This window comes from Cupressus sempervirens, chromosome 9 (assembly GCF_028749045.1).
Source record: "Cupressus sempervirens isolate cs-2001-9-10 chromosome 9, ASM2874904v1, whole genome shotgun sequence".
In the NCBI taxonomy this organism is placed as follows: domain Eukaryota; kingdom Viridiplantae; phylum Streptophyta; class Pinopsida; order Cupressales; family Cupressaceae; genus Cupressus; species Cupressus sempervirens.
The window spans coordinates 148,730,408-148,755,112 of record NC_143126.1 but is presented as its reverse complement, the minus strand read 5'-3'; the positions used below and the strand labels follow the sequence as shown (position 1 = coordinate 148,755,112).

Below are 24,705 nucleotides of genomic sequence, written 5' to 3'. Positions count from 1 at the left end.
TAAATATTCAAATGAAAAAAAAAAAATCTTTTATATTAAATATATAGATAAGATAAGATAGCTTTTTAACGGCTAAGGATAGCCTACCAGTTTTAGTAATTCAGATTTTTTTTGCAAGCTGATGATGAACCCCTAACTTCTCAATATAGTATTATATATACTATATAGTAATACTAAATATATAGCATTGAACAGTCAATATTAAAAAATACGAGAGAATAAATTGTTCCCAAATATATACATCTAGAATATTGAATAGTTAAATCTTTGTCAAAGAAGCTGAACCGAACTTAACCACAACTAATACTAAAAATATTTCCCCCAAACTTCAAAATGATGAAAATATTTTTAGCAAGAGGAAGTTTCTTAGAGGCACACACATATATCTTGATGATGACCTCACCGTAACTCAACAAGAAGAAAGGAGGAAGGAATGGGAAAAAGTGAAAACAGCAAGAGGAAAAGGCAAGTGGGCGTGGCTACAAGATGGCAAAGCCCAAATCAGCGACAAAATCACACGCAATAAATAAGAACTCGGGCCCACCCAGGAACATTTAACTATAGTTAGCTGGAACTGTAGAGGTTATCCTTGGAGAAGAGGACCTGGGTTAGGGCTGATAGCTAAAGATAATGACATCATTATGCTTACCGAGACTCATGAACATGATGGATGTAGAGTTCCAGATTTTGAAAGGTATAAGAAGGTATCACTGTCGAATGAAAAGATAGATAATGGTAAGGGGCATGGAGGCATCACCGTTCTAATAAAAGAAACTTGGAGTAGATTTGTAAACTTAGAGAAAGAAGATGTAAACAAGCAGTATATTTGGATAAAAATAACAGAGAATCAGATTTCTACAAGGGTGACTATATGTTACTTCGCTCCAAAAGGCTCAAAAATATATAAAAAACATAGATTGGATCGAGAAGATCCATTCGTTGCGCTAAAAAAAGACATAGCAACCTTTAGCTCTTTAGGAGAAATAATGTTAATAGGGGATTTCAATGCTAGAACAGCAAACAACCAAACTCTCAATCTTAAGGAGAGTTACAATGAAAGTAGAGATTCAGTTTGGCTCGAAGAAGAAGGGACACAAAAATGGGAAAGATCTTCACAGGATAGCATGGGAAAGATTAATCATTTTGGTGTTGAATTACTAGGCTTATGCTACCTATACAACATGGTTATATGCAATGGTATGGAAAAGTGGCCTAAATCAGGAGGCATCACATGCAAAAGACACAATGGACAAAGTGTTGTTGATTATGTTATATGCTCGCAAGACTATGTCGCAAAGATAATTAACTTTGAGATAGAAGATTGCCCCATAGAGTTAAAATCTGATCATAACCCCATCTTGATAAGGGTGACTACTCACTTTAAAGATCAACATATTGTCCCAAAACCTTTACAGAAGAGGAAGATGATTCTGACTGGCAAAGTTTTAATGACACAAGAAAACCATGATACTTTTCAAAACTCTCTTTTGCGGCTGTCTAGGGTTCCGGGAAACCATCTAGAGTCTGAAAAACAACATTTCATGGACAAGGATAATCTTGTTCTTACTATCATTAAAGCATTGGAGGAGTGTAAAAGATCTAGGACCACAAAAGAAGCCAAGAACACTTTTTCGGCCAATCCTTGGTTTGATGAGGAGTGCAAAATGGCAAAAAGAAATTGGAAAAAGAACATGAACAAAGAAAGTAGAAAAGAGTATGATCAACTGATTAAAAAGAAGAAAGAAGAGTATGTGAACAAGAGAAGAATAGAGTTCATTAATCTTGGTAAAAACAACCCCAGAAAATTTTGGAAATAGCTTCAGCAGAGAAAAACTCAGATAGAGAATAACATAACAGGAACCAAATGGCTGGAATATGCTAAGACTCTCTACGAATGTGATCTAAGAGAGCGTAGTACCAAGGAAACAGAGACTACAGGGGAGTTATTCAGCGAAAATGATATTATTCAAAGCATTAGGAGGTTAGCTGCTGGTAAAGCGCAAGATATAGATGGGCTACAAGCGGAATACTTAAAATGGGGTGCTGAAATCTTCACACTGCACATCACTAAGATTTTCAACAACGCCAATAGAGAAGGTTTCCCTGTAAAATGGACTACAAGTGTGGTGATCCCACTCCACAAAAGTGGAGATATAAACAATCCTTCTAATTACCGAAACACTCTACTATAGATCACGACATCACTCTTAGGCATTTGATAGAGAAAGTTTGGGACACTCCGGCAAACAAGGCTTTTTCTTGTTTCATGGACTTTAAAAAAGCTTTCGACACAGTGCCACGTAATAAACTATGGGATAGAATGGTAGAGCTGGATGTCCCTAAAGAACTTAGGTCAGCGGTTTACAGATTATATGAGCAGGTCAAAGCTAAAATCAGAACGACAAAAGGGATATCAAAAGATTTTGACAGCAACATCGAGGTTAAGCAAGGGTGTCCGCTTTCTCCAACACTATTCGGGCTCTATATTGACAAGTTAGAGGAGTGGATAAACAAGACCAATGGTGAGAGGGTGCAGCTGGCCCACTTCGTGATAAGATTGCTCTTATATGCAGATGATCTCATAATTCTTGCTAGAACAGCTAAAAGTTTGAAAGAGCACTTGAAAGCACTAGAAATATTTTGTCATGATGTAGGAATGCAAGTTAACACTAGCAAAACCAAAATTATGATCTTCTTACTAAAGAAGAATAGGGGCATACAAGACAAGTTTCTGTTTGAAAATAGCCCCCTTGAGATTGTGGAAGAGTACTAATACTTGGGCATCGATTTTCATAACAAACTCAACTGGGATACTTGCAGATCGAAAAGGATCCAAGGGGGCTGGAAGGCATTATAGTCTTTACAAAACAAGTGCAGGAACGCAGAATTATGGGATTGGACGACCATGAAAACTCTGTTTGGTTTGCTGGTCACTCCGGTTATTCTATACGGATGTGAAGTGTGGGGCGGTAGTATGTCCAAACAGAAATGGCGGCAAGTAGAAAGAATTCAAAAACACTTCATCACATGCAATCTTAAAGTCAAGACCACAGTTTCGTATGAAATCCTTTTGGTGGAGGTGGGTTCCTTTCCATTAGAAGTCGTCGCATTGATCCGAATGCTAATCTATTTAAAGAAAATCCAAAGCCTGGAAACACATCGTTGGCCCAAGTTGGTAATAGAGGAAAAACAAGTGCGAGGCGGAAAAGCACATGGATGAAACAAAATGACAAATGGATGCAAAAATGGGATATCAACATCCAAACTTGCCCGGATAACATTAAAGAAATAAAAAAGTTTGTCAATGAAAAATTTCGCAATATTTTGTGGACAAGACACATAGGGCGAAAAAAATCTTATTACATTAAAGAATTTAATCCCACTTCTAGTCATGATGAAAAGGCCTATATAAGGGCACCTATTAACTGGAAAGCAAAAATGTTGATGGCACAAATTAGAACTAGTTCACATCGGCTGCGATGTGAAACTGGTAGATGGCAAGTTCCAAAGGAAGAGTGGGCAGACAGAACATGTTTAATCTGCAATATGGGAACAATGGAGATAGAGCAACACTTTGTCATGGAATGCTTGGCTTACAACGACATCAGATCTGATTATACAAAAATTCTGTAGAACAAGGACTTCAACTATTTATTTGACGAAGATCAAGTGAAGAGAACAATGGATTTGATTATCAAAATTCAGAGAAGAAGAGACAAGTTAACCAAAACTTTGCAACTGACTAGTTTGGCTCCTGACTTGGGAGGGTGATTGCATGGGTCCCATAGACTACTTTAGTCTCGTAGACATCATTAAAATCTAACATATCATATCATATCATTGTTTTTCCATCTCGAAACTGGCGAATAACATCACCATCAGCTACCCGCTAATAACGGAGTCACCCGTTGTTCAATATTGTCTTTGACCTCATGGATAGTTATAGCAGATAAGTTCCTGAAATCCACAAAACACTGGCGAGAACAGTCCTGCAAGCGCAGTGTAGCTTCAATGTTGGGTGGTGTTCAATGCAATCGTTTCTACTTTGCAAAAGCTGCCGGTTACGAACCCAAAGCGTTGCGCAGGCGGAGCTTTTGGCCTCGAGCATCGTTTTCAGCACGCAGAGGCCTGAATGCTCCGGGGACATTTGTGTCAACTGAGGGAAACCACCTGAGCGGTTCGAATCTCGTCCACACCTTCATTCCTGCACAACGAGCAGTATGTAAAGTGAGGGTTGTGTCATTTTCTCTTCTTGAATTCTAAGCATTTGGCGTCATTTACTGTTGTTTAGTCTAATGGGTTTATTCCGTTGCAGGGAATGGCAGACACAAATATTGAGGAAAATGATGTATTTATGGGGCTAGGAGGGGAGTCGGAAGCACCTGTAAAGATATGCCGAACGCATACTTTGCCTGCTGCTCTTACGATTGCAGAGGCTGTCACTACATTGCAGTCTGCTTTAAAAGATTTGAAATCCAGTCCGCCTACCTTTGAGAGCGGCATATTGCGGTTTCAGGTCAGTTAAATGAAAATAAACTTGCTGCGTTAAAGCAACTTTTAGATAAAAATTAATGGAAGATGTTGAACGAGTATGTTGGAGTTGATTTCTCAGCCTCACAGGTCCTGCGCGATCACCTGTACAATTAACAGAGAGAGAGAGGGGTAATAAACATGGCGATCACTAAGTGAATTACTTGTATCTGGGGTAATAAAAAAATTCTCTGAAATAATTTGGTTTTACTGACACCCTGTTACATTATGAAGGGTAAAAATCATACATATAATATCTTGTAGTCGGGATTTAAAAAAAAGAGTATAATTGGTGTATTTTAATTCTCAAATAAATAAAACATATCTCAACCTTGTAATTCTGTGACCGTGTTTAACTAAAAGTCCATTGTTTATTCCTGAGAAAATAAGCATTTGATAACTTCAAAATTGACATGGGTTTTGAAAAGCACCAGGCATCTTCAATTCGAAAACAGCCATGTCGCTAAACTTGTTATACTCTTGATTCAGAACTATCAACAAAATCTGGCACGGTTCCTTTGTATTTCTACATTTGGTTGCTTTCAAAAGTTTTAGTCAGTACCGTTATTTTGATCCCTAAACATATAAATTGGTGTTATGGAAGGACTAGTTGTATGGACCAGCTTTTTATGTTCTACACTTGTGTTGCCAGTTTAGGTTTGAGCTTGGGATTTGGGTTTATAAGCATTTTGATTTTCCTGCAATATGGAACAACGTGTAAGGATGAATCTTTCTTCAAATTAGGGAGAAACTCCATTTTTAATAGTAAAGGAAATGATAATATTCCCTTATGCAGAAAAACTAAAATAAACCTAGAACTACTGAGGTTTCTGTGATACTTAAATTAAAACTTTATCTTCCTGCTCTTAGTTTATGGCACAAGGCTTTTCGGCACTTTTTGCAGAAGGCAAGATGTTTAATGATTTTTGTCAAACAGGCAAAACCTAATAGTTCTCAAATGCTCACTCTTTATATCTAAAAACAGAACAGAGAAAGCATGAGTACAACACAAAGATGAAATTAGATGAAACACATATACACAAGTTATTATGAATTGAGTCTGTCCGTTTATGGACATTAATGGGTTCATCTGTCCTCTAAGGTAAGGCATGAGTTCAAGTGGGAGAACCTGGATAAAGGCTGGATCAAAGTCAATTTTGACGGGGCATCGAGAGGCAACTCTGGTCCATCTGGTGGTGGTTGTGTGGCATGAGATGCCGATGGTAACATTATTGCATTCAGAGCACATAAGCTGGAGGAAGGGACCAACAATGATGCAGAAGTAAAAGTGATCCTCCTAGCAGTATAGTTGGCAAAGAAGATAAATGTTGATTGGTTTTACCTTGAAGGAGATTCTCAAATTGTTGTCAATGCCATTGCAAATGGGAAAGCGCATTTATGAAAATTGAATGATTTCATTCACATCATTAGAAGCAAAATATTAAAATTAAAAAATTTCAAAATCACACACATTTTTAGGGAAGGCAATCACATTGCTGACTTCCTCTCCAAGTAGGCTGGTTTCCATTCAAACAACCATGGCTCGGTGTTTGAAGATTTCTGGGGACTGATACAAATGGAGTAGATGGCAGAATGATGAGATTGTGTTGATGTAGTACTGAAGCATTGAATGCTCCATAGTTTGCAAACTCTTTGAAGACTCTTCAAGTTGACAAGTCCTCTATTTTTTTTGCTAGGCGATTTTTCACAAGTTTAGCTCTTGCGATTTTATAAACCCAAAAAAACAAGGGGAAAAATGTCAATGCAGGTAAAATGCTAGTTAAAATGCATTTTCACATTTTCTTGGTTTGAGGTTCTGGGGACTTTGAGCACTCAATTTTTGTGCATACCGATGGGGTTGATTGATTGAACATTTGTGGTTCAGCCACTTCTGTTGTAGCAGATAATATACAATTAAACCTATACTTCTGTTGTTGAATATTAATTGATAAAATATATAATTTTACCCATTAATTTTTTTTATTATGGATCAAAGAAGGGATATGCATGCAAAACTAAAAAACCCAAATCAACAACTACTGCAATAACTGTTAAACAATATTGAACTCACAAGATTACTATATGACAAAATCACACAGGTTTTGAACAACAATTCCAGTACCAAGTAGACATAAAATCAGTATTTGCAAATATAATTGTCAATAACACTAATTTATAAGTTTTTATTGGTAGTATGAACAAAGGAAAGAGATAAGAGTTGTGCTGCTCAAAGAGAGAGCAGAACAAGATACAGATTAATGAATGCACTATTGCAACCCACTTAAAGTTACAACCATCACTTAGTGGCGGTACAATAGGTTCAGCAATAACAACAACCCCCAACAATGTAATGTCCCCTTTATTGAAATAGGATTTACTTATAAATTAATAATATAATAATTTGATGAATAAATAAATACATGAATAGAAATAATAATAATCAACTATATTATTATATAAGTACAATGAAATTAAGTTTAATGAAAGGTCAAGAGATATGCAATGAAGAGTGGTTAATCCTTCAAGATAAGATATAAAAGGGATGTGAGTTCATTTGAAAGGGATTATGGAGGAAGGAAGAAAGATCAGAGCATAGAAGTTAAAGAAGGATTAATGTAAGAAGAAAGAAATGGGAAGAAAATAAGGAGGTGACTATTTCAAAGGACAGCAATAATTGAAGGGTTGCAACTTTGTCAAAGGGTTGTAATAATGAAAGGTTGTGACTTTCTTTAAAGAGCAGAATTGATGAAGGGTTGTGACTCTTCCAATGGGCGACAATTATGAAAGGTTGTGACTCTCTCGAAGGGAAGACACATTGAAGGGTTGTGATTCCTTCGAAGGGTGGCAATTATGAAGGATTCTTCTTCTTTCGAAGGGTAGAAAAGAAAAAGGGTTGTGACTCTTTCAAAGGGTAGAGAGGATGAATGGTTGTGACCCTTTCAAAGGCTGTTAGTTGTGAAAGGTTGTGACCATTTTGAATAGGTGTGACTCTACCTCATATTGGAGGATATAAGGGAAAGAAAATTTCATGCGAGGAGAACATCCAAGGGAGATTAAATTGGGGGATAATATATTATTCTTAAAGCAATGATGTAAAGTGGTGACTCAATCCTTATGAAAGGTGGTGACCCTTCCACCAATAGAGTATGAAGGAGGATTCATTCCAAACTTTGAAAGGGATACATTGTGGTGTAAATCAAGGGATAAATAATTAGTACACAAGCAGCAATCGGTACCCATTCAAGGGCAGATCAGAGTATAAGGCATCAGATCATCCCAACAATTAAATACATTCAATAGTCCATTACATCATCATATAACCATGAAGGAATATCTAAGTAATCAACATAGAGAGCACACAAGATGACTAAGATTGATTGTTAGAGATTGATTAATATTTACATCCAAAATACTATCTTCAGATTGGTAGGCTGATATTATGTTAGACCGACCATCTTTGACATCCTTCCTATTTACAAGTAATTGTGATATATCTATATACATGTATTCATGAGTAATAGATAATGCAAAGATGAATTTTCATAATATGATACAATATGCTCCCAACTGTCTGCTGCCCATCTGGTAGGAAGGGTTTGAGGTGTAAGAGGAGGCTAAAGGGAGCCATCTGAGGAGGCTAAGAGAGCACTTGCATCATGTAAGGAGACCAAGAGAGAACTTGCATCATGTAAGGAGGCTAAGACAGCACTTACATTGTGCAAGGAGGCCAAGAGGGCACTTACATAGGACTAAGAAACCCCCTTACAACCTAATGCCCAATTCTGCAAGGTGGCATATGTCTTTGGGAGCACGAAATATTGATAGGGAAAGTAGGTACAAGAAAACCACCAAGCAAGCAAAGAGGAGGGCTTTGACAAAAATCCACTCTTGAGCTTAGTGTGAAATGGCTTTGGGTGACCGATCATTTTTCTTCCTCCAATCTTTAATATGCATACATAATGTTATTGATAGCCTATGATGTAATCTAATCCTAATGATTGAATGGATATATATGTTGTTAGTGTTATGAATGTAGGATTCAAATCTAGGATCACAATATTTAAAGGAATATCTACTTGGCAAGATTTTACCGTAACCTTAATTTTTTGCAATTGTGACTCTAGGGCAAGTTCTAGAGCAAATTAGGTATAAGACATCACATACAACTAACTATTGATGTGAGTTTTTTGACCGCCCAATGTATAGGATAAAATAGTAAGTATCCAGTTCTCTCTTGAACAAAGAAGCTCCAAATGCTGAACAATATAGATGATTTTGTGATCAAGTGAAATGACCCCAAGTTTTACACTGCGTATTTGTGACTTAGTATTAGGCACAACTCAGTTTAATGATGTGATTGGTTATCGCGAAGGTACTTACATTGTTTATTCATTGAATTCAATCAACTTTCAAATGACTAATAATTTGGCAAGTGCTATTCAATTTATTTTTTTGATCGGTAAGAGGCCATAACCAAGTTTAATTAGTATATTGTGTTGTGAATAATTAGTATTATTAATTAAGCCCGAGTAGACTCGAACCCAAGACCTCCTAGATAAGAGGCTCACAATTTACCGTTGTGTTGTAGGCTCTTGCCTAAGCAAGAGCTATTCAATTACTTTCAAAGAGGATTTTGAAATAGAATGCAAAACGGATATGGGTTTACATATCTAAGCTAACTCCATCTTTAACTTTACTAGTGCTAAAGACTATTTATGATGAGGTGAAACTAAACTAGTCCGTGCTTTGCCAACTTAAACAACTCCACAAAGGAGGGTGTTATCTTATAAGGATGCACAAATGATTTTCAAATTGCTTGTGCACATCAAAACCATAAAGCATGTCAATCAATGAAGATGAAGCAATTGAAGTTAATTGCTTTGCGATGGAATTCAATGAAGACAAGTTTCATCGTGAATCAATAATAATATTCTTCATCTACTCAACATAAGAAACTACTCAACATAATAAAATCCTGTTCTAAGTGGAAGTAGGAAACCATGCAACACTCGAAAGTAAGACAAGTATACATCACGAGCCAATAATTAATGTGAAATTACTTTGGTAGTATCTCAACAACAATTTCTCAACACTCTCCCTTAAATGGGCAAGCCTTATATTGAGGCCTCATGTGCAATCGACAACTTAGATTGATCTAAGATTAACAACCAAGATTACTTAAAATAATTGTCATCAGGGTTTTCCGAAACTACCACTTACAAACATTGAATGCTAACAAATGAGAAATTTGCATTTCTTCAAATACCTATCCTTTTAAGGATAGGCCAACGAGAAACTTTTATGGGGAATACATTGAATGCATTCCACATGTCTACTTGGAATAACTTGATTGGTTGAACTTGGACTTGTCTAGTTGGAGTCCTCTGATTGGTTAGAAATGAGTAGGCACCACCTCAACATTTTTGTCATGTAAACTTTGTTCCAACTTGTTGTGAAGTTTTCACACAATTGCTCCATTGCAAATGGAGACCCCCTTTTTCACCTTTTGCTCTTGCAATGGCAGTTCGGTTTTGTCAAGTCCTGGATTTTGTGTGGGGGTTTTGCGTGTCATTTTGAGGCATTCTAGTTGCCTAAGTTGGGGGAAGGAATAAAGTTTTAGTCAATTGGTGAGAGGTTTTGTGGTTAAGAAGTGAAGATGGATTTTGAGCCAAACTTGTAATTTGCCCCTTTTTAGTGATGAGTTGTGCTTTTAAACGATTATGAGAAAGAAAATTGTCAATTTTCCTAAGGATAATTACTGTAATCATGCTTGGTGGAAATCCTTTGACTAGAGGGTTCCCACCATCAAAAACCTCTCTCCTTAGGATTTCCACCCTTCTCAACGATTCAAAATTGATCCAAATTCATGCTAAGGCATGACAACTTGAAAAAGGGTGCAAGATAGCAAGTTTTGGCAATCTAAGTGGCAAACTATATTTGGGGGAAATCCTTCAACTAGAAGATTCCTACTGAAGAAATCCTCTCTCCTTAGGATTCCCACCACATTAATCCTCCAAAGCCTGAAATTCCACCACCTTTCAAGGCACTCAAATTTGGTGTAAGGCACGAACTCAACATCATGAAGAAAAATGGAGCAAGAAATTGTCAAGGAGAGGTCAAAATGGGATAAGTTTTGGTAATGGCATTTCAAGGAAATAATGTTTGGTGGAAATCCTGTGGTTAGAGGATTCCCACCATTAATCATCTCAAACTAAAATTTCCCCTATTTTACCTTGTGCCAAAATTGACTCCAAGCAAAATTTTAGAGGTGAAGAATGATGAGTTAAGGCGAAATTGATTGATAATGTTACATCCCAATTTTTGGCTCCATTTGAAATGTTCATATAACTGCTGAGGTATCATGTGAAGTTTGTTGACAGTGATGATAGGTGAAATTAGTTAAGATCATGTGAAATGGTAAGGTGGTTAATCATTATAATCTCTTATGAAGTTGGCATGCTAATTAACTGTTATGATGATATTTTGGAAAGATGGTAATTAATCATGAATTCATGAGAATTGAAAAGGTGTTTAGCCGTTATGATTGTTTATGATTAATAACTTGTTATGGTAATAGGATTTAATTGTGGAGAATCTCCTTGTAGGGAGCACGTCAAAGGGGTGGAAGCATTGTCAGAAAAGAATTGGGTACAGAGGCACCACCATCACTAGGCAAATAGGTATGAATCTTGAATCACCATGTCTAAGGGTAAATGACTAGGCAAACAAGAGTGTACGTTGGACAAATACCATGAGCTATTTGGTCAAACATATAAAAATATATAGCTATCTTTATCAAAATTCATGTTCAAAACCATTACCTTTGTTCTATGTTGGTCATACATACATACATACATATATCTATACGCATATATGTATAAAGATATGATGCCACCATGATATTAAATCTCCAAGCTTGTCTCTATTAACATATGTTTAAATATATACACAAATATATATATATATTGAGAGGATATGAGGTTAAGATAAATCATAATTCTCCAAATTACGCACGTATATAGATATACGTATTTTAATAAGCACGACCTTGGACATAATGATAGCGTGATGACATCATTTTGAAAATAATACACACACACACACACACATATATATGCATATATGTATATATTTATAGATATCTGTTTTAATAAACTTTCCAAAGGAGCTCTTTAATATTTCAAATTTGTAACTCTCTATGTGAGGCGTCGAATACACTTGGCGCTCCTTGTATTATTGAATCGGTAAACCAAGAACCCGATGGTCTTGTTTTAAATTGCCACCTTGGAATGCGGCTTCAAGCTATATATGTCTATTTCACCAAGTCGAGATTCATCTTTTCTTTGCCTTTCCTTATGAATTGCAAATCTTTCCATACGACGTTGTTCTTTCTAGTCGGCACCTTTTTCCATTCGGCTTCATCACAGAATGTTACACCAAGCATTGCGATTATACAGAGATCACGGTTCAGACCTTGGAAGCCTGCCAGTTGGGACTACTAGGTATTTGATTTGCAATAATCAGGAAATGTAAATACTTCTGTTCTTCTCATTTAGATACTAGAACCATGATGCAAGTATTGGTTTCTTAAATTATGCCGTTGTTTTTCCTCAAGCATATTTGCGATGCAAACTGATTTATAATGACAGAGCATGACTGCTGAGTTTCTTTATTTTCTTTAACCAATGTGTATGGTGAACTGATACAAATCGATCTAGAGAAGTATGTCTCATATTTTGAACTGTAATTCTTTCCTTTAATATGATGATACAAATCTATGTCCTGAGTCTCAAGATGGCTAAATGCCAGTAATTAATTTTCTTCTGTGTATTGGCTAAGTGACAACCATGAACTGCAAATGGAAGGTTTCCATAAATGATCAAATGCCTAGGACTCACCTCAGTTGGATGGCTATGAAAGGGGTGAATAGGTGGAGGAAATCCCTGCAAAGGGAAGAACAGATATCATAACTATTAAAGCATGATAAAATATATAATTAAACTCTACGAATGTCCAAGTAAGCTCATGTTGTCCAATTCATATATTCGGTTGTCAAGTCGAGTGGTGGAATTAAGTATTGGGATGCTTAGTGGATGGTCAAGGTGCTTCATATCTATTCTGGGTAGGGAGGGCCTTTCTGGGATGAGATTATGTGGGGATATTTTGAGGGTCCGCGGTTGGGAGGTTAAGCCCTTGACAATGTTTCCCCTCTCCACAAGATGCCAAGACATGCACCAGACAAAGATGAGTTATGCATTCAAACATTTGCTGGTAACAAGTATTTTACTTTTATGATGTTTTTACAAGTAGAAGATATGATGGACTGATTTATATCATTGAACTAGTTAATTCCTTTGATGAAAGTAATTTTTCTCATCGATGTAATTGGTAACCAGTTAGATCAATTGATCTTTCAACTAAACATGAAGTATATCTATATGCAAGAGATAGGTTTATCTGATGGATTGTTATTTCTATCTTTCATTTATGTGAATTATGAAAATGAATGTATCTTCTAATTGTATGTTCTTGCCATAGTTAGCAATAGAAAGAAAGAGAATGATATAGTAGTACTTGATGCCCTAAATGATACAATGATATTTGATGCCCTAAATGATACAGTGGTATTTGATGCCCTAAATGATATAGTGGTATTTGATGCCCTAAACGATACAGTGGTATTTGATGCCCTAAACGATACAGTGGTATTTGACGCCCTAAATGATACAGTGGTATTTGATGCCCTAAATAATACAATGGTATTTGATGGTATTTGTTATTACGATAAAGTGGTATAGCTCTTTGTTCTCCAAGTGGTATGTATGGACTAACTTGGGTTTTGCAGAGGCATCTCTAGACAGATTTCGGTTTTGAATTTTACGGTATGAAGATTTTAAATTCCTTATTAAACTCATTGATGGTGTCTTCAATTGTTAGTTATGAAATTTCCATTTAACTGATTGTAACCATTAATCTCATTCACATGAACATAACTGTATTTCTTTGATATGCTAGTTGTTAGTTAAGACCCGAGAAAAGTGGTTGTTATAGATAATACGGGAAGTGTTGGAAATTCTTGAAGGGGAAGCTAAATCATGCTTGGTGGAAATCCTCTGACTAGATAGAGGATTCCAATTGTGGAAATTGTCTCTCCAAAGGATTCCCACCACAATAATCCTTCCAATTGGGAATTTCCCCCTTTCTCTTTATCCTTATTTTCCTCATGCAAAATAAAAGACAAATTAAATGGTTTGGAGAGTCGTGGATGAAGGAATTTTAATGCTTAGTGACTAATAGTGGGATGAAATTTTTTGTCATGCTTGGTGGAAATCCCCTGACTAGATGATTCCCACCATGGGCATCCTTTCACCTTATGATTTCTACTCGAGAACTTTGACTTCCAAGCCTCTAGAAATGCCCAAACACTGGTCATTTTCACAGTCCAAAGATTGTGAATTAAAAAAATTGTGTTCCCAATCAGTCCCCTAGGGAGATGTGCCCTTTGGGCCCCTTGTCTGTCTTTATAATAGGGGTGTTTGCAAATCGTTTTTACATCCCTCCAAAGAAATCATAGGTCTGAATTATGAAAATGTTATTGCCATAGTTAACAATAGAAAGAAAGGGAATGATACAGTAATACTTGATGCCTTAAATGATACAATGGTATTTGATGCCCTAAACAATATAGTGGTATTTGATGCCCTAAATGATACAGTAGTATTTGACGCCTTAAATGATACAGTGGTATTTGATGCCCTAAATGATACAATGGTATTTGTTATTACGATAAAGTGGTATAGCTATTTGTTCCCCAAGTGGTATGTATGGACTAACCTAGGTTTTGCAGAGGCTTCCGTAGGATGGATTTCAGTTTCGAATTTAATGGTATGAAGATTTTAAATTCCTTATTAAATTCATTGATGGTGTCTACAATTGTTAATTATGAAATTTCCGTTTAACAAATTGTAACCGTTAATCTCATTCACATGAACATAATTGATATAACTATCTTCCTATGAGTATGAAGTAATAACTGTATTTCTTTGATATGCTAGTTGTTAGTAAAGACTCGAGAAAAGTGGTTGTTAGATATGGTATCAGAGCTTTGGGTTTGATAGTGAACCTTGGGCCCAACACTGTTTTAGAGGAACGGATAATTTAATGTTGAATGAGATTTATAATGCATAACTAAGTATTTTACAATTTAAGCTAGAAAAATCACACCAGGGAATCATCTAGAATAGCCGGGAAGGGCTGAGCTAATGGTGTAGTCCATATAAAATGGACAAATGAATAAATTTGCGAAATCATAAAAATGAATTGGAACTGAGGAAAATAATATGTTTGGCAAGTCGAGCAATGGTGATCGGGTATTAGAAACCCATTTAAATCCTTGGCCAAGGTAGCTTAAAGGCATGCTTGCCTAAATGGATCACTAAGAGGTCAGTGGTGTCAATTGACAGGGAAAAGGTTGGTGGAGGTGTATCCTTAATCTTGTCTTTTGCTGAGCAGACACTCTAACACCAGGATGCTCAGGAAGATTTAACTAGGTCCAATGCCGTGACTTGCACAATACAAACCAATTACTACAACCTTGATGCAGTGTTATTTAAACCTTGATGGTGATTAGATATTTCATTTTCAGTTGCATGTTTCAAGCATTATACTTTATGCAATTACATTCCTGGTTCATATGAAATGGTAGTTAATATTTTGTTATAAATTTTTGGACTTGAACTAAAGGGAAAATAAAATTGTGAACCATGATTTTGAGAATTCTTTAACTTAAAAATGATAATGCTTTCTAATGTTGATTAAATGACAAGAAGGCCAATTTGTGCTCCAGTGTGGAGTTAGCACACTTGCATAACTGAAACTATTAATGCTTATTTATAGATGTAACTTTTGTTTGGGTTAAGTTTTTCCTTGAAACATCACAATGACAAGATGGGCATGAAAGCTCAGGTCACATAGTTGGGAAAGATAAATTTTTCAATATTTACAGGCGATTGGCGAGCATGCTGAGATGGATAAGAACCCTATGTAAATTTGTTTCAGATGCTTATGATCAATCCATGACCCAATGATGGGTTGAGCTAAGAAATTTCAGCATGAAAGGTAGAGTTCTGTGAAAATGTAAGGGTTTTGTGGACTTAGAGTCTAAGCCACAATCGGAATATGGTGGACAAAAGATACAAGCATCAAGGCTGCACCCCATCTTAGGAATTGTGTGTGGGCATGTAGTCCAAGTGCTAGGAGATTGGGATACATATAGTGTGGTACCATGTTAAAAATAACTTTTATGATCTTGATTTGATGTATGATGATCTTTCATAGTATATCATGTTTTTACCTTTTGACACATTGTTATACATGTATGATACACATGTGATAGTGATTTTATATGGTAATGAAATAACAAGACATACTAAGCTGTTTTATATTGTTTTAGAGATGAAGTATATTTCTATCATGAGATAATTATTCTAATGAAATGTTATTGTGATAAGATGGGCATGAAGGCCAAGGTTACATAAATGAAAAACATGGATCTACTAACCTTTTTCAGGCAATCTGTGAGTTTGCAAGCATGATCTACTCATTAATGAGTACCATATGTCAGATGGTATGTATGAGTGATTTAAATTATGTAATCAAGTTATGATCTAGAACATTTTAGTTGAGGAAATTACAATTTTGAATGCTTATCTTACTCTCAATTGTTGAACACAAAAACATTCTCTTATATGAGATATCAATATGAGAATTGAACTAAAGTTATTGTGAGTGTCTACATGAGTATGATAGGAATATGAAATAGAATATCCTAAAACATGATCAACTCAAGTGAAGCTGATGTGGCCACAAGTACTGTAAAGTAAACTCAGGTGAGTGTGTTTCATTTTTTATTTTATGATATCATGCAAGCATTTTTTTTTTGGAGGCATTGAGGTAAAGGAATAATGGACCTTGATTTTTGGTCATGACTTAGATTTTGATTCAATTTTGAAATGAAATGATTCATGATGCTATATATACATCTTATATTTGGAATATTCTTTTAGTATCTAAAATTGCAGAGACCATCAAGGACGGTAAAACACAAGGGGGAGGGTATGTTACATCCCAATTTTAAATGCTCCTTTATAGTGTTCATTAAAATTTCAAAATTCATCGAGGATGATGAATCACAAGGGGGAGGGTATGTTATATCCCAATTTTTGGCTCCATTTGAAATGTTCATATAACCGCTGAGGTATCATGTGAAGTCTATTGACAGGTGAAATTAGTTATAATCATGTGAAATGGTAAGGTGGTTAATCGTTATAATCTCTTATGATGTTGGCATGCTAGTTAACTGTTATGATGATATTTTAATGCTATATTGGAAAGTTGGTTATTTATCATGAATTCACGAGAATTGAAAAGGCAGTTAGCTGTTATGATTGTTTATGATTAATAATTTGTTATGGTAATATGATTTAATTGTGGAGAATGTCCTTATAGGAAGCATGTCAAAGGGGTGGAAGTATTGTTAGAAAAGAATTGGGTATAGGGGCACCATCATCATTGGGCAAATAGGTATGAATTTTGAATCACCATGGCTAAGGGTAAATGACTAGGCAAGCAAGAGTGTACGTTGGACAAATATCATGAGCTATTGGGCAAACATATAAAAATATATAGCCATCTTTAACAAAATTCATGTTCAAAACCATTACCTTATATATATATATTAGTGTAACGGGACTCGCCGAGTCAGCCTCGGACTCGGCGAGTCAGAGGCAGAGTCCACCTTTCCGAGGTAGACTGCCTCTTGACTCGGACTCTGCCGAGTCCTGTCCAAGTCCTGCTTGACTCGGCGAGTCCATGGACTCGCCTGACTCGGCGAGTCCAAATGCCAAGACTCTCGCCGGCGGGTAACAAGTAAAAAGGCAAGAAAAACATAAAATGCTTTGTTTAATTGGATTTTTTTGGTTTGTATAACATGTTATTGACCTAAAAAGGTCATTCCACTATTTGCTTGTGCTCACAAGAGAGAGGAAAGAGTTAGAGAAGAATATTGGGGTTTTGAGAGAGAAATCAACAAACCGGTTTGGTCTCCTGTATTGATTGCTAATGGTTTGTGCATCTTTCTAGCTTGCATTAAAGCATTGAGAGGAGCTTGAGGGAGCATTTGGCAGAGGTTTCTACAAACTTGCATTTCCATTGTTTGTGCAAATTTGAAGAGGTAAGCTACAAGTTGTTGCATTTTTTTTGTGTTGTTTTATACTATGTTTTAAACTTTTACATTCATATTTTTAAAGTATTTTCACTCCTCATTTTGTTTAAATTTGTTTGGTCTCTACTCTCTACTACTAGTCTACTATTTTTTTACTTCTCATTTTGTTTACATTCATATTGCAACAGGCTGACAGAGAACAGTAACTTATTGAAATTTGATATAATGTCTCAACAACAAGGTGAGGGAAGTGGAAATAGGCCTCCATTTAACCCTAATGTAGACCCAAGTGCAATAGCAAGGGATAGGGCTTGGAAACATGCCATCCCGGGGCACAAAAAGGGAGTTGTTACATGTTGGCATTGTGGTATGGTATATAATGAGGGAGAAATAAATAGATTGAAGTATCACCTAGCACATATACCTAGACGTGATGTTAAAAAATGCAAAGATGTACCCCAAGATGTTATGCGAGACATCCAAACTCTTCTAGAGGAAAAAATGGAGCAAAAAGAATTGAAAAAGAAGCAACATGAAGAAATGACACAACTAGCCGGAGCCCAACAGGGGTCTTCTAGTTTTTGCTCTCCATTATCCACTGCTCCACCTACGGATACCACTGCTTCTACGAGTGTGAGCATTGGGCCTCGCATTCGTAAGCAAAAATCGACACTTGATTCTATGTTTGCTCCACGCACGGCTCTAGATTCACAGCCATCGCTTGAGGGCATGGGTTGGAACAAGGATAAACATGATTATGCAAAATTGGCACTTGGGGACTTCTTCATCTACAACAACATTTCATTCAATGCAGCAAGGTAATTATTTATGTAAATTTAAATTTAAGTCTTCTCTTGCTTTCAAAGTTACAAGTTTCAGCTTTCAACTTTCAGCTTTCAATAATATGTTTATTTTGTTTATTTTAATTTGTATTTTGTTTTCAAATTTATTTATAATATACTAATTTGTTTAACTTGAAATTTTATTCTATTTGTTTTAGGTCCCCTTATTGGCAAATTGGCATCGATGCTGTTGCTGTTTGTGGTCCGGGGTTCAAAACCCCTAGTGCTGAAGAGCTAGGAGGCCCTATTTTGAACCAAAGGGTGGCTGATGTACAAGTTGAAATCACGGAGCAGCGTGAGGTGTGGAAGAAAAAAGGTTGCACCATCATGACTGATGGTTGGACTGATAGAAGGAGTAGAACACTCCTCAACTTTCTTTTTTCTTCATCAGGTAAATTGTAATTGTACTTAGAGTCTTAGACATTAAAAATTTAGAAGTAGAACTTGTACTTAAGTGATTAAGTTTATAAATTTTGAATTTATAAATTATGATTCATCATTAATCATTATACTAATTTGTTTCTTTTTCTTTAGGTGCCACGATTTTTTTGAAATCCATTGATGCCTCGGGAAAAACAAAGAATGCTGAATATCTTTGTGGGATAATGGATGAAGTGATAAAGGATGTAGGTGAGGAGAATGTGGTGCAAATAGTTACTGATAATGTAGCAAATTATGTTGCTGCAGGAAAGCTTCTTATGGAGAGACATCCTCACCTATTTTGGACCCCTTGTGCCGCTTATTGCATTGACCTCATGTTAGAGGATCTTGGTAAACTCCCTTGGATCAAAATAGTTATAGAGCGAGAAAGGAGTGTATGCAAATTCATATATAATCATACATGGGTCCTCAACCTCATGAGGAAACACAATGAGCAAAGGGAGTTGTCTCGTCCAGGGGTCACTAGATTTGCAACCAACTTCCTCACATTGAAATCCTTGCTTGATTCAAAGGGAGGTTTGAGACGTATGTTTGTTAGTGAGGAGTGGCTTGCATCCTCATATGCAAAGACCACTGCAGGGATTGCTGCAGCTGATCATATTTTTGACGAGCCCTCTTTTTGGACACCTATTGCTGATATTGTGAAGGTAATTTTCCTTTTTGTCCTCATTTCAACTTTATTTTGTTTATGAAATTATGTTATAAATTATTGTTCATTTTTTAAAGAAAAAACTTAAAGCTGATTATTTCTTTTCCAACTTTCATAATGATTGCAGTTTGTAAAGCCGCTTATTGTTCTCCTACGAACAGCTGATGGAGAGAAGCCCTCAATGGGCTACATTTATGAGGGCATGGATAGGGTGAAGGAGGCCATTCACACTTTATTTTGCAGGGAATCGAGATAGGTATGGGCCTATATGGGATGTCATTGATAGACGATGGCACAATCTACTTCACAGGCCTATACATGCAGCAGCCTACTTCCTTAATCCAGCATACTAGTTCAACCCACATTTCAAGGCTGATGATGAGGTGTGGAGCGGCCTCTACGATGTTATAGAGAGAATATCACCTAATTCAGCAGTTAGCACAGATATAGTCCGTGAGATTGAGCTATTTAAGAAAGCTCAAGGGGTCTTATTTGCACGAGAGTTGTGCAAAAGAAATAGGACAGCATTGATGCCTGGTAAACACTAAAAATCTTTGATTCTAATTTCTACATCCTAATTTCTAATAGTAATTCTATTACCATCTTAATTTGATAAATTCAAAGTTATTGATATGATTCAAAATTTTTTTGTTTCAGATGCATGGTGGGAGATGTTTGGCACAAAGGTGCCAAATTTACATAGGATTGCGATTCGCATCTTGAGCCAGCCATCTAGTGCATCAGGATGCGAACGTAATTGGAGTCTTTTTGAGCACATACACTCAAAGAAGCGCAATAGGTTGGCAGTGCAAAAATTAAATGATCTTGTCTTTGTTCACTACAACCTTCGCCTTCGCCATAGACAGATCCTTGGCACCGATACAACTCTGATTGTATTAGAGAATGTTGATCCTCATGCAGAGTGGAACACAGAGGTGGATGATCCTGTCTTCAGTGATGAAGATGTGGAGTGGGTAGATCAGGTGGATCAAGAGGCTGAGGCAGTAGCGAAGGCAATTGAGGAGGCTAGAGCACGAGGAGACAGAGTGGACCCTGAGGCTAGGAGTGATGGATTCGAGGCTGATGACGAGGGTTATGTGCGTGAGGAGGATGATGATGATGAGGATGAGGAGGAGGTTCAGGGTCAGCCTCAGACATAGGCAGAGAGGATGACTCTAGAGTCTTCCATGACTTATCTTAGGCGCACTTGTAGGAGGACATAGAGGATGGCTCTAGTTGTTATTTTGATATATGTTTTGAACCTTTGAATTTGATACCATGGATTTTGTAATCCATGAATGTTGTAGACATTTGAGTCTTTGATATTGGAGTGACACTATGTTTATTACTTTATAGTTTAAAACTTTATATTGTGGTTATTCAGTTTTTTCCTTTCAAAAATTCGCTTTTATACTTATGTGATCTATGCAAAATTGTGTATGTGTATTAAGTAGGTTCTATTTATATCAATTATTGTGTATTTGATGTTAATTGACTAAAAGATGCAAGAAACAATCTTAAAATCCTTAAAAATATTTGGATTTCATGAGTTTTTCAATTTTCCGAGTCCTTGTCGAGTCCGAGTCCGAGTCGAATTTTGACCTTTTCGAGTCAGAGGCGAGTCCGAGTCCTGTAACACTGATATATATATATGTATATGTATAAATGTATGATGCCACCACAATATTAAATCTCCAAGCTTATCTCTATTAACATATATATATATATATATATATATATACATCAAGAGGATATGAGGTTAAGATAATCATAATTCTCCAATTTACGCATATATATATATATATATATATATATATATATATATATATATATATATATATATATATATATATAGATATATATATATATATATATATGTATGTATTTTAATAAGCACAACCTTGAACACAATGATAGCGTGATGACATCATTTTGAAAATAACACACACACACACACATGTATATGCACACTCACACACACATATATATTTATAGATATTTGTTTTAATAAACTTTCCAAAGGAGCTCTTTAATATTTCAAATTTGTAACTCTCTATGTGAGGCGTCGAATACACTTGGCGCTCCTTGTATTATTGAATTGGTAATCCAAGAACCCGATGGCCTTGTTTTAAACTGCCACCTTGGGCCGTGACTTAAAGCTATATATGTCTATTTCGCCAAGTCGGGACTCATCTTTTCTTTACCTTCCCTTATGAACAACAATTCTTTCCATACGGCTTTGTTCTTTCTAGTCGAGACCTTTTTCCATTTGGCTCCATCACAGTGTTACACCAAGCATTGAGATTATACAGAGATCACGGTTTAGACCTTGGAAGCCTGCTAGTCAGGACTACCTGGTATTTGATTTGCAATAATCAGGCTATGTAAATACTTATGTTTTTGTCATTTAGATACCAAAACCACGATGCAAGTATTGGTTTCTTAAATTATGCCATTATTTTTCCTCAAGCATATCTACGATGCAAACTGATTTAAAATGACAGAGCATGACTGTCGAGTTTCTTTATTTTCTTTAACCAATGTTTATGGTGAATTGATACAAATCGATCTAGAGAAGTATGTCTCATATTTTGAACAGTAATTCTTTCCTTTAATCTAATGATACAAATCTATGTCCTGAGTCTCAAGATGGCTAAATGCCAGTAATTAATTTTATTCTGTGTATCGGTTGAGTGCTAGCAATGAATTGTAAATGGAAGACTACCATAAATGATCAAATGCCTAGGACTCACCTCGGGTGGATGGCCATGAAAGGGGCAAAGAGGTGGAGGAAATCCTTGCAAAGGGAAGAACATAAATCAGAACTATTAAAGCATGATAAAAGATATAATTAAACTCTAAGAATGTCCAAGTAAGCTCTTGTTGTCCAATTCATATACTCGGTTGTCAAGTTGAGTGGTGGAATTAAGTACCGGGATGCTCAGTGGATGGTCAAGGTGCTTCATGTCTATTCTGTGTAGGGAGGGCCTTTCTCAGATGAGATAATGTGGGGATATTTTTAGGGTCCGCGGTTGGGAGGTTAATCCCCTAACAATGTTTCCTCTCTCCACAAGATGCCAAGACATGCTCTAGACAAAGATGAGTTATGCATTCAAACATTTGCTCGTAACAGGTATTTTACTTTTATGATGTTTATGCAAGTAGAAGATATGATGGTTTGATTTATATCATTGAATCAATTAATTCCTTTGATGAAAGCAATTTTTCTCATCGATGTAATTGGTAACCAATTAGATTGGTTGATCTTCCAACTGAACATGAAGTATATCTATATGCAAGAGATAGGTTTATCTGATGGATTGTTATTTGTGTCTTTCATTTATGTGAATTATGAAAGTGAATGATCTTCTTATTGTATATTATTGCAATAGTTAGCAATAGAAAGAAAGGGAATGATACAGTAGTATTTGATGCCCTAAATGATACGATGGTATTTGATGCTTTAAACAATACAGTGGTGTTTGACGCCCTAAATGATACTGTGGTATTTGATGCCTTAAATGATACAATGGTATTTGATGCCCTAAATGATACAGTGGTATTTGACGCCCTAAATGATACAGTGGTATTTGATCCCCTAATTGATACAATGGTATTTGATGGTATTTGTTATTATGATAAAGTGGTATAGCTCTTTGTTCCCCAAGTGGTATGTATGGACTAACTTGGGTTTTGTAGAGGCATCCCTAGATGGATTTCGGTTTTGAATTCTACGGTATGAAGATTTTAAATTCCTTATTAAATTCATTGATAGTGTCTTCAATTGTTAGTTATGAAATTTCCATTTAACTGATTGTAACCATTAATCTCATTCACATGAACATAACTGATATAACTATCTTCCTATGAATATGAAGTAATAACTGTATTTCTTTGTTCTGCTAGTTGTTAGTTAAGACCCGGGAAAAGTGGTTGTTATAGATAATAAGGGAAGTGTTGGAAATTCTTGAAGGGGAAGCTAAATCATGTTTGGTGGAAATCCTTTGACTAGAGGATTCCAATTGTGGAAATCGTCTCTCCAAAGGATTCCCACCACAATAATCCTTCCAACTGGGAATTTCCCCCTTTCCCTTCAGCCTTATTTTCCTCATGCAAAATGAAAGACAAATTAAATGGTTTGGAGAGTTGTGGATGAAAGGAATTTTAATGCTTAGTGATTGCTATTGGGATGAAATTTTTTGTCATGTTTGGTGGAAATCCCCTGGCTAGATGATTCCCACCATGGGCATCCTCTTGCCTTATGATTTCTACTCAAGAACTTTGACTTCCAAGCCTCTAGAAATGCCCAAACACTGGTCATTTTCACAGTCCAAAGATTGTGAATTAAAAAAATTGTGTTCCCAAGTCAGTCCCCTAGGGAGATGTGCCCTTTGGGCCTCTTGTCTGTCTTTATAATAGGGGTGTTTGCAAATTGTTTTTACATTCCTCCAAAGCAATCATAGGTCTGCATTATAAGCAGCAAACTTCTTCAGACCAGGAGGCAATTTTTCTGAAAAATGTGACAGCAAACTTGAGCCCAGCATTCCATGTCGTAAACCCAACAGACTATCACCATAAGGTAGCATTTTTTTTCAGACCTTTGGCAACAATTCATATCTCCAAAAGAGGAAACAAAATTCTCCTTGATAGACATTGAATCCCTTAGATTTGTAAGGCCAGATTCTCCTCAATTAGACTGTGAATTTTGTCATAAAGAGCAGCAAATTTCTTCTAAATCGCCAACAAATTATCCTAGAAAAAGACAGATTATGCATCAAAACTTAAGTTTCTCTTTAGGTTTTGGATGTCTTAATGTTAAATTGTCATTGCAAGAAGATAGAAAAGCTTCGTCTTGAATAAGAGTAATCCATTGTGTTCATTATTGATGTGATTTTATTTTCAGATTTCTTTCACAAACATAATGAAGCTTTCTTCTTTGTTTTGCAAGGCAAAAGATGGAGATGATGTCAAGGCTGGGCTTGAGACTTAAAGTGGAGAGCCAAGTAGATGCCACAAGGAGA

At 36.1% G+C, this 24,705-nt stretch overlaps 2 protein-coding genes across 2 annotated transcripts in view; both read left to right on the top strand.

Moving 5' to 3' along the window:
- Nucleotides 1-3,911: 3,911 nt before the first annotated feature.
- The window catches only part of PHYLLO (2-oxoglutarate decarboxylase/hydro-lyase/magnesium ion-binding protein), a 327,122-nt gene continuing 306,328 nt past the window's right edge, over nt 3,912-24,705 (top strand). Inside the window, exons 1-2 of the mRNA XM_089799357.1 lie at nt 3,912-4,218; nt 4,316-4,516. Of these exons, the coding sequence (XP_089655483.1) occupies nt 4,012-4,218; nt 4,316-4,516 (408 nt within the window). The 5' untranslated portion in view covers nt 3,912-4,011. The remainder of the gene's footprint in view (nt 4,219-4,315; nt 4,517-24,705) is intronic.
- On the top strand, nt 19,135-20,221 carry LOC149537952 (uncharacterized). Its single transcript, XM_089799358.1, has 2 exons — nt 19,135-19,682; nt 19,812-20,221. Exons 1-2 carry the CDS (start codon nt 19,200-19,202, stop codon nt 19,938-19,940), a joined length of 612 nt encoding a protein of 203 aa, XP_089655484.1. The 5' UTR covers nt 19,135-19,199; the 3' UTR covers nt 19,941-20,221.

Coding starts and splice junctions, on each gene's coding strand:
- LOC149537952 (XM_089799358.1), top strand. CDS start 19,200: ATGGATGAAGTGATAAAGGATGTAGGTGAGGAGAATGTGGTGCAAATA. Junction 19,683..19,811: donor CTATTGCTGATATTGTGAAG/GTAATTTTCCTT, acceptor TAATGATTGCAG/TTTGTAAAGCCGCTTATTGT.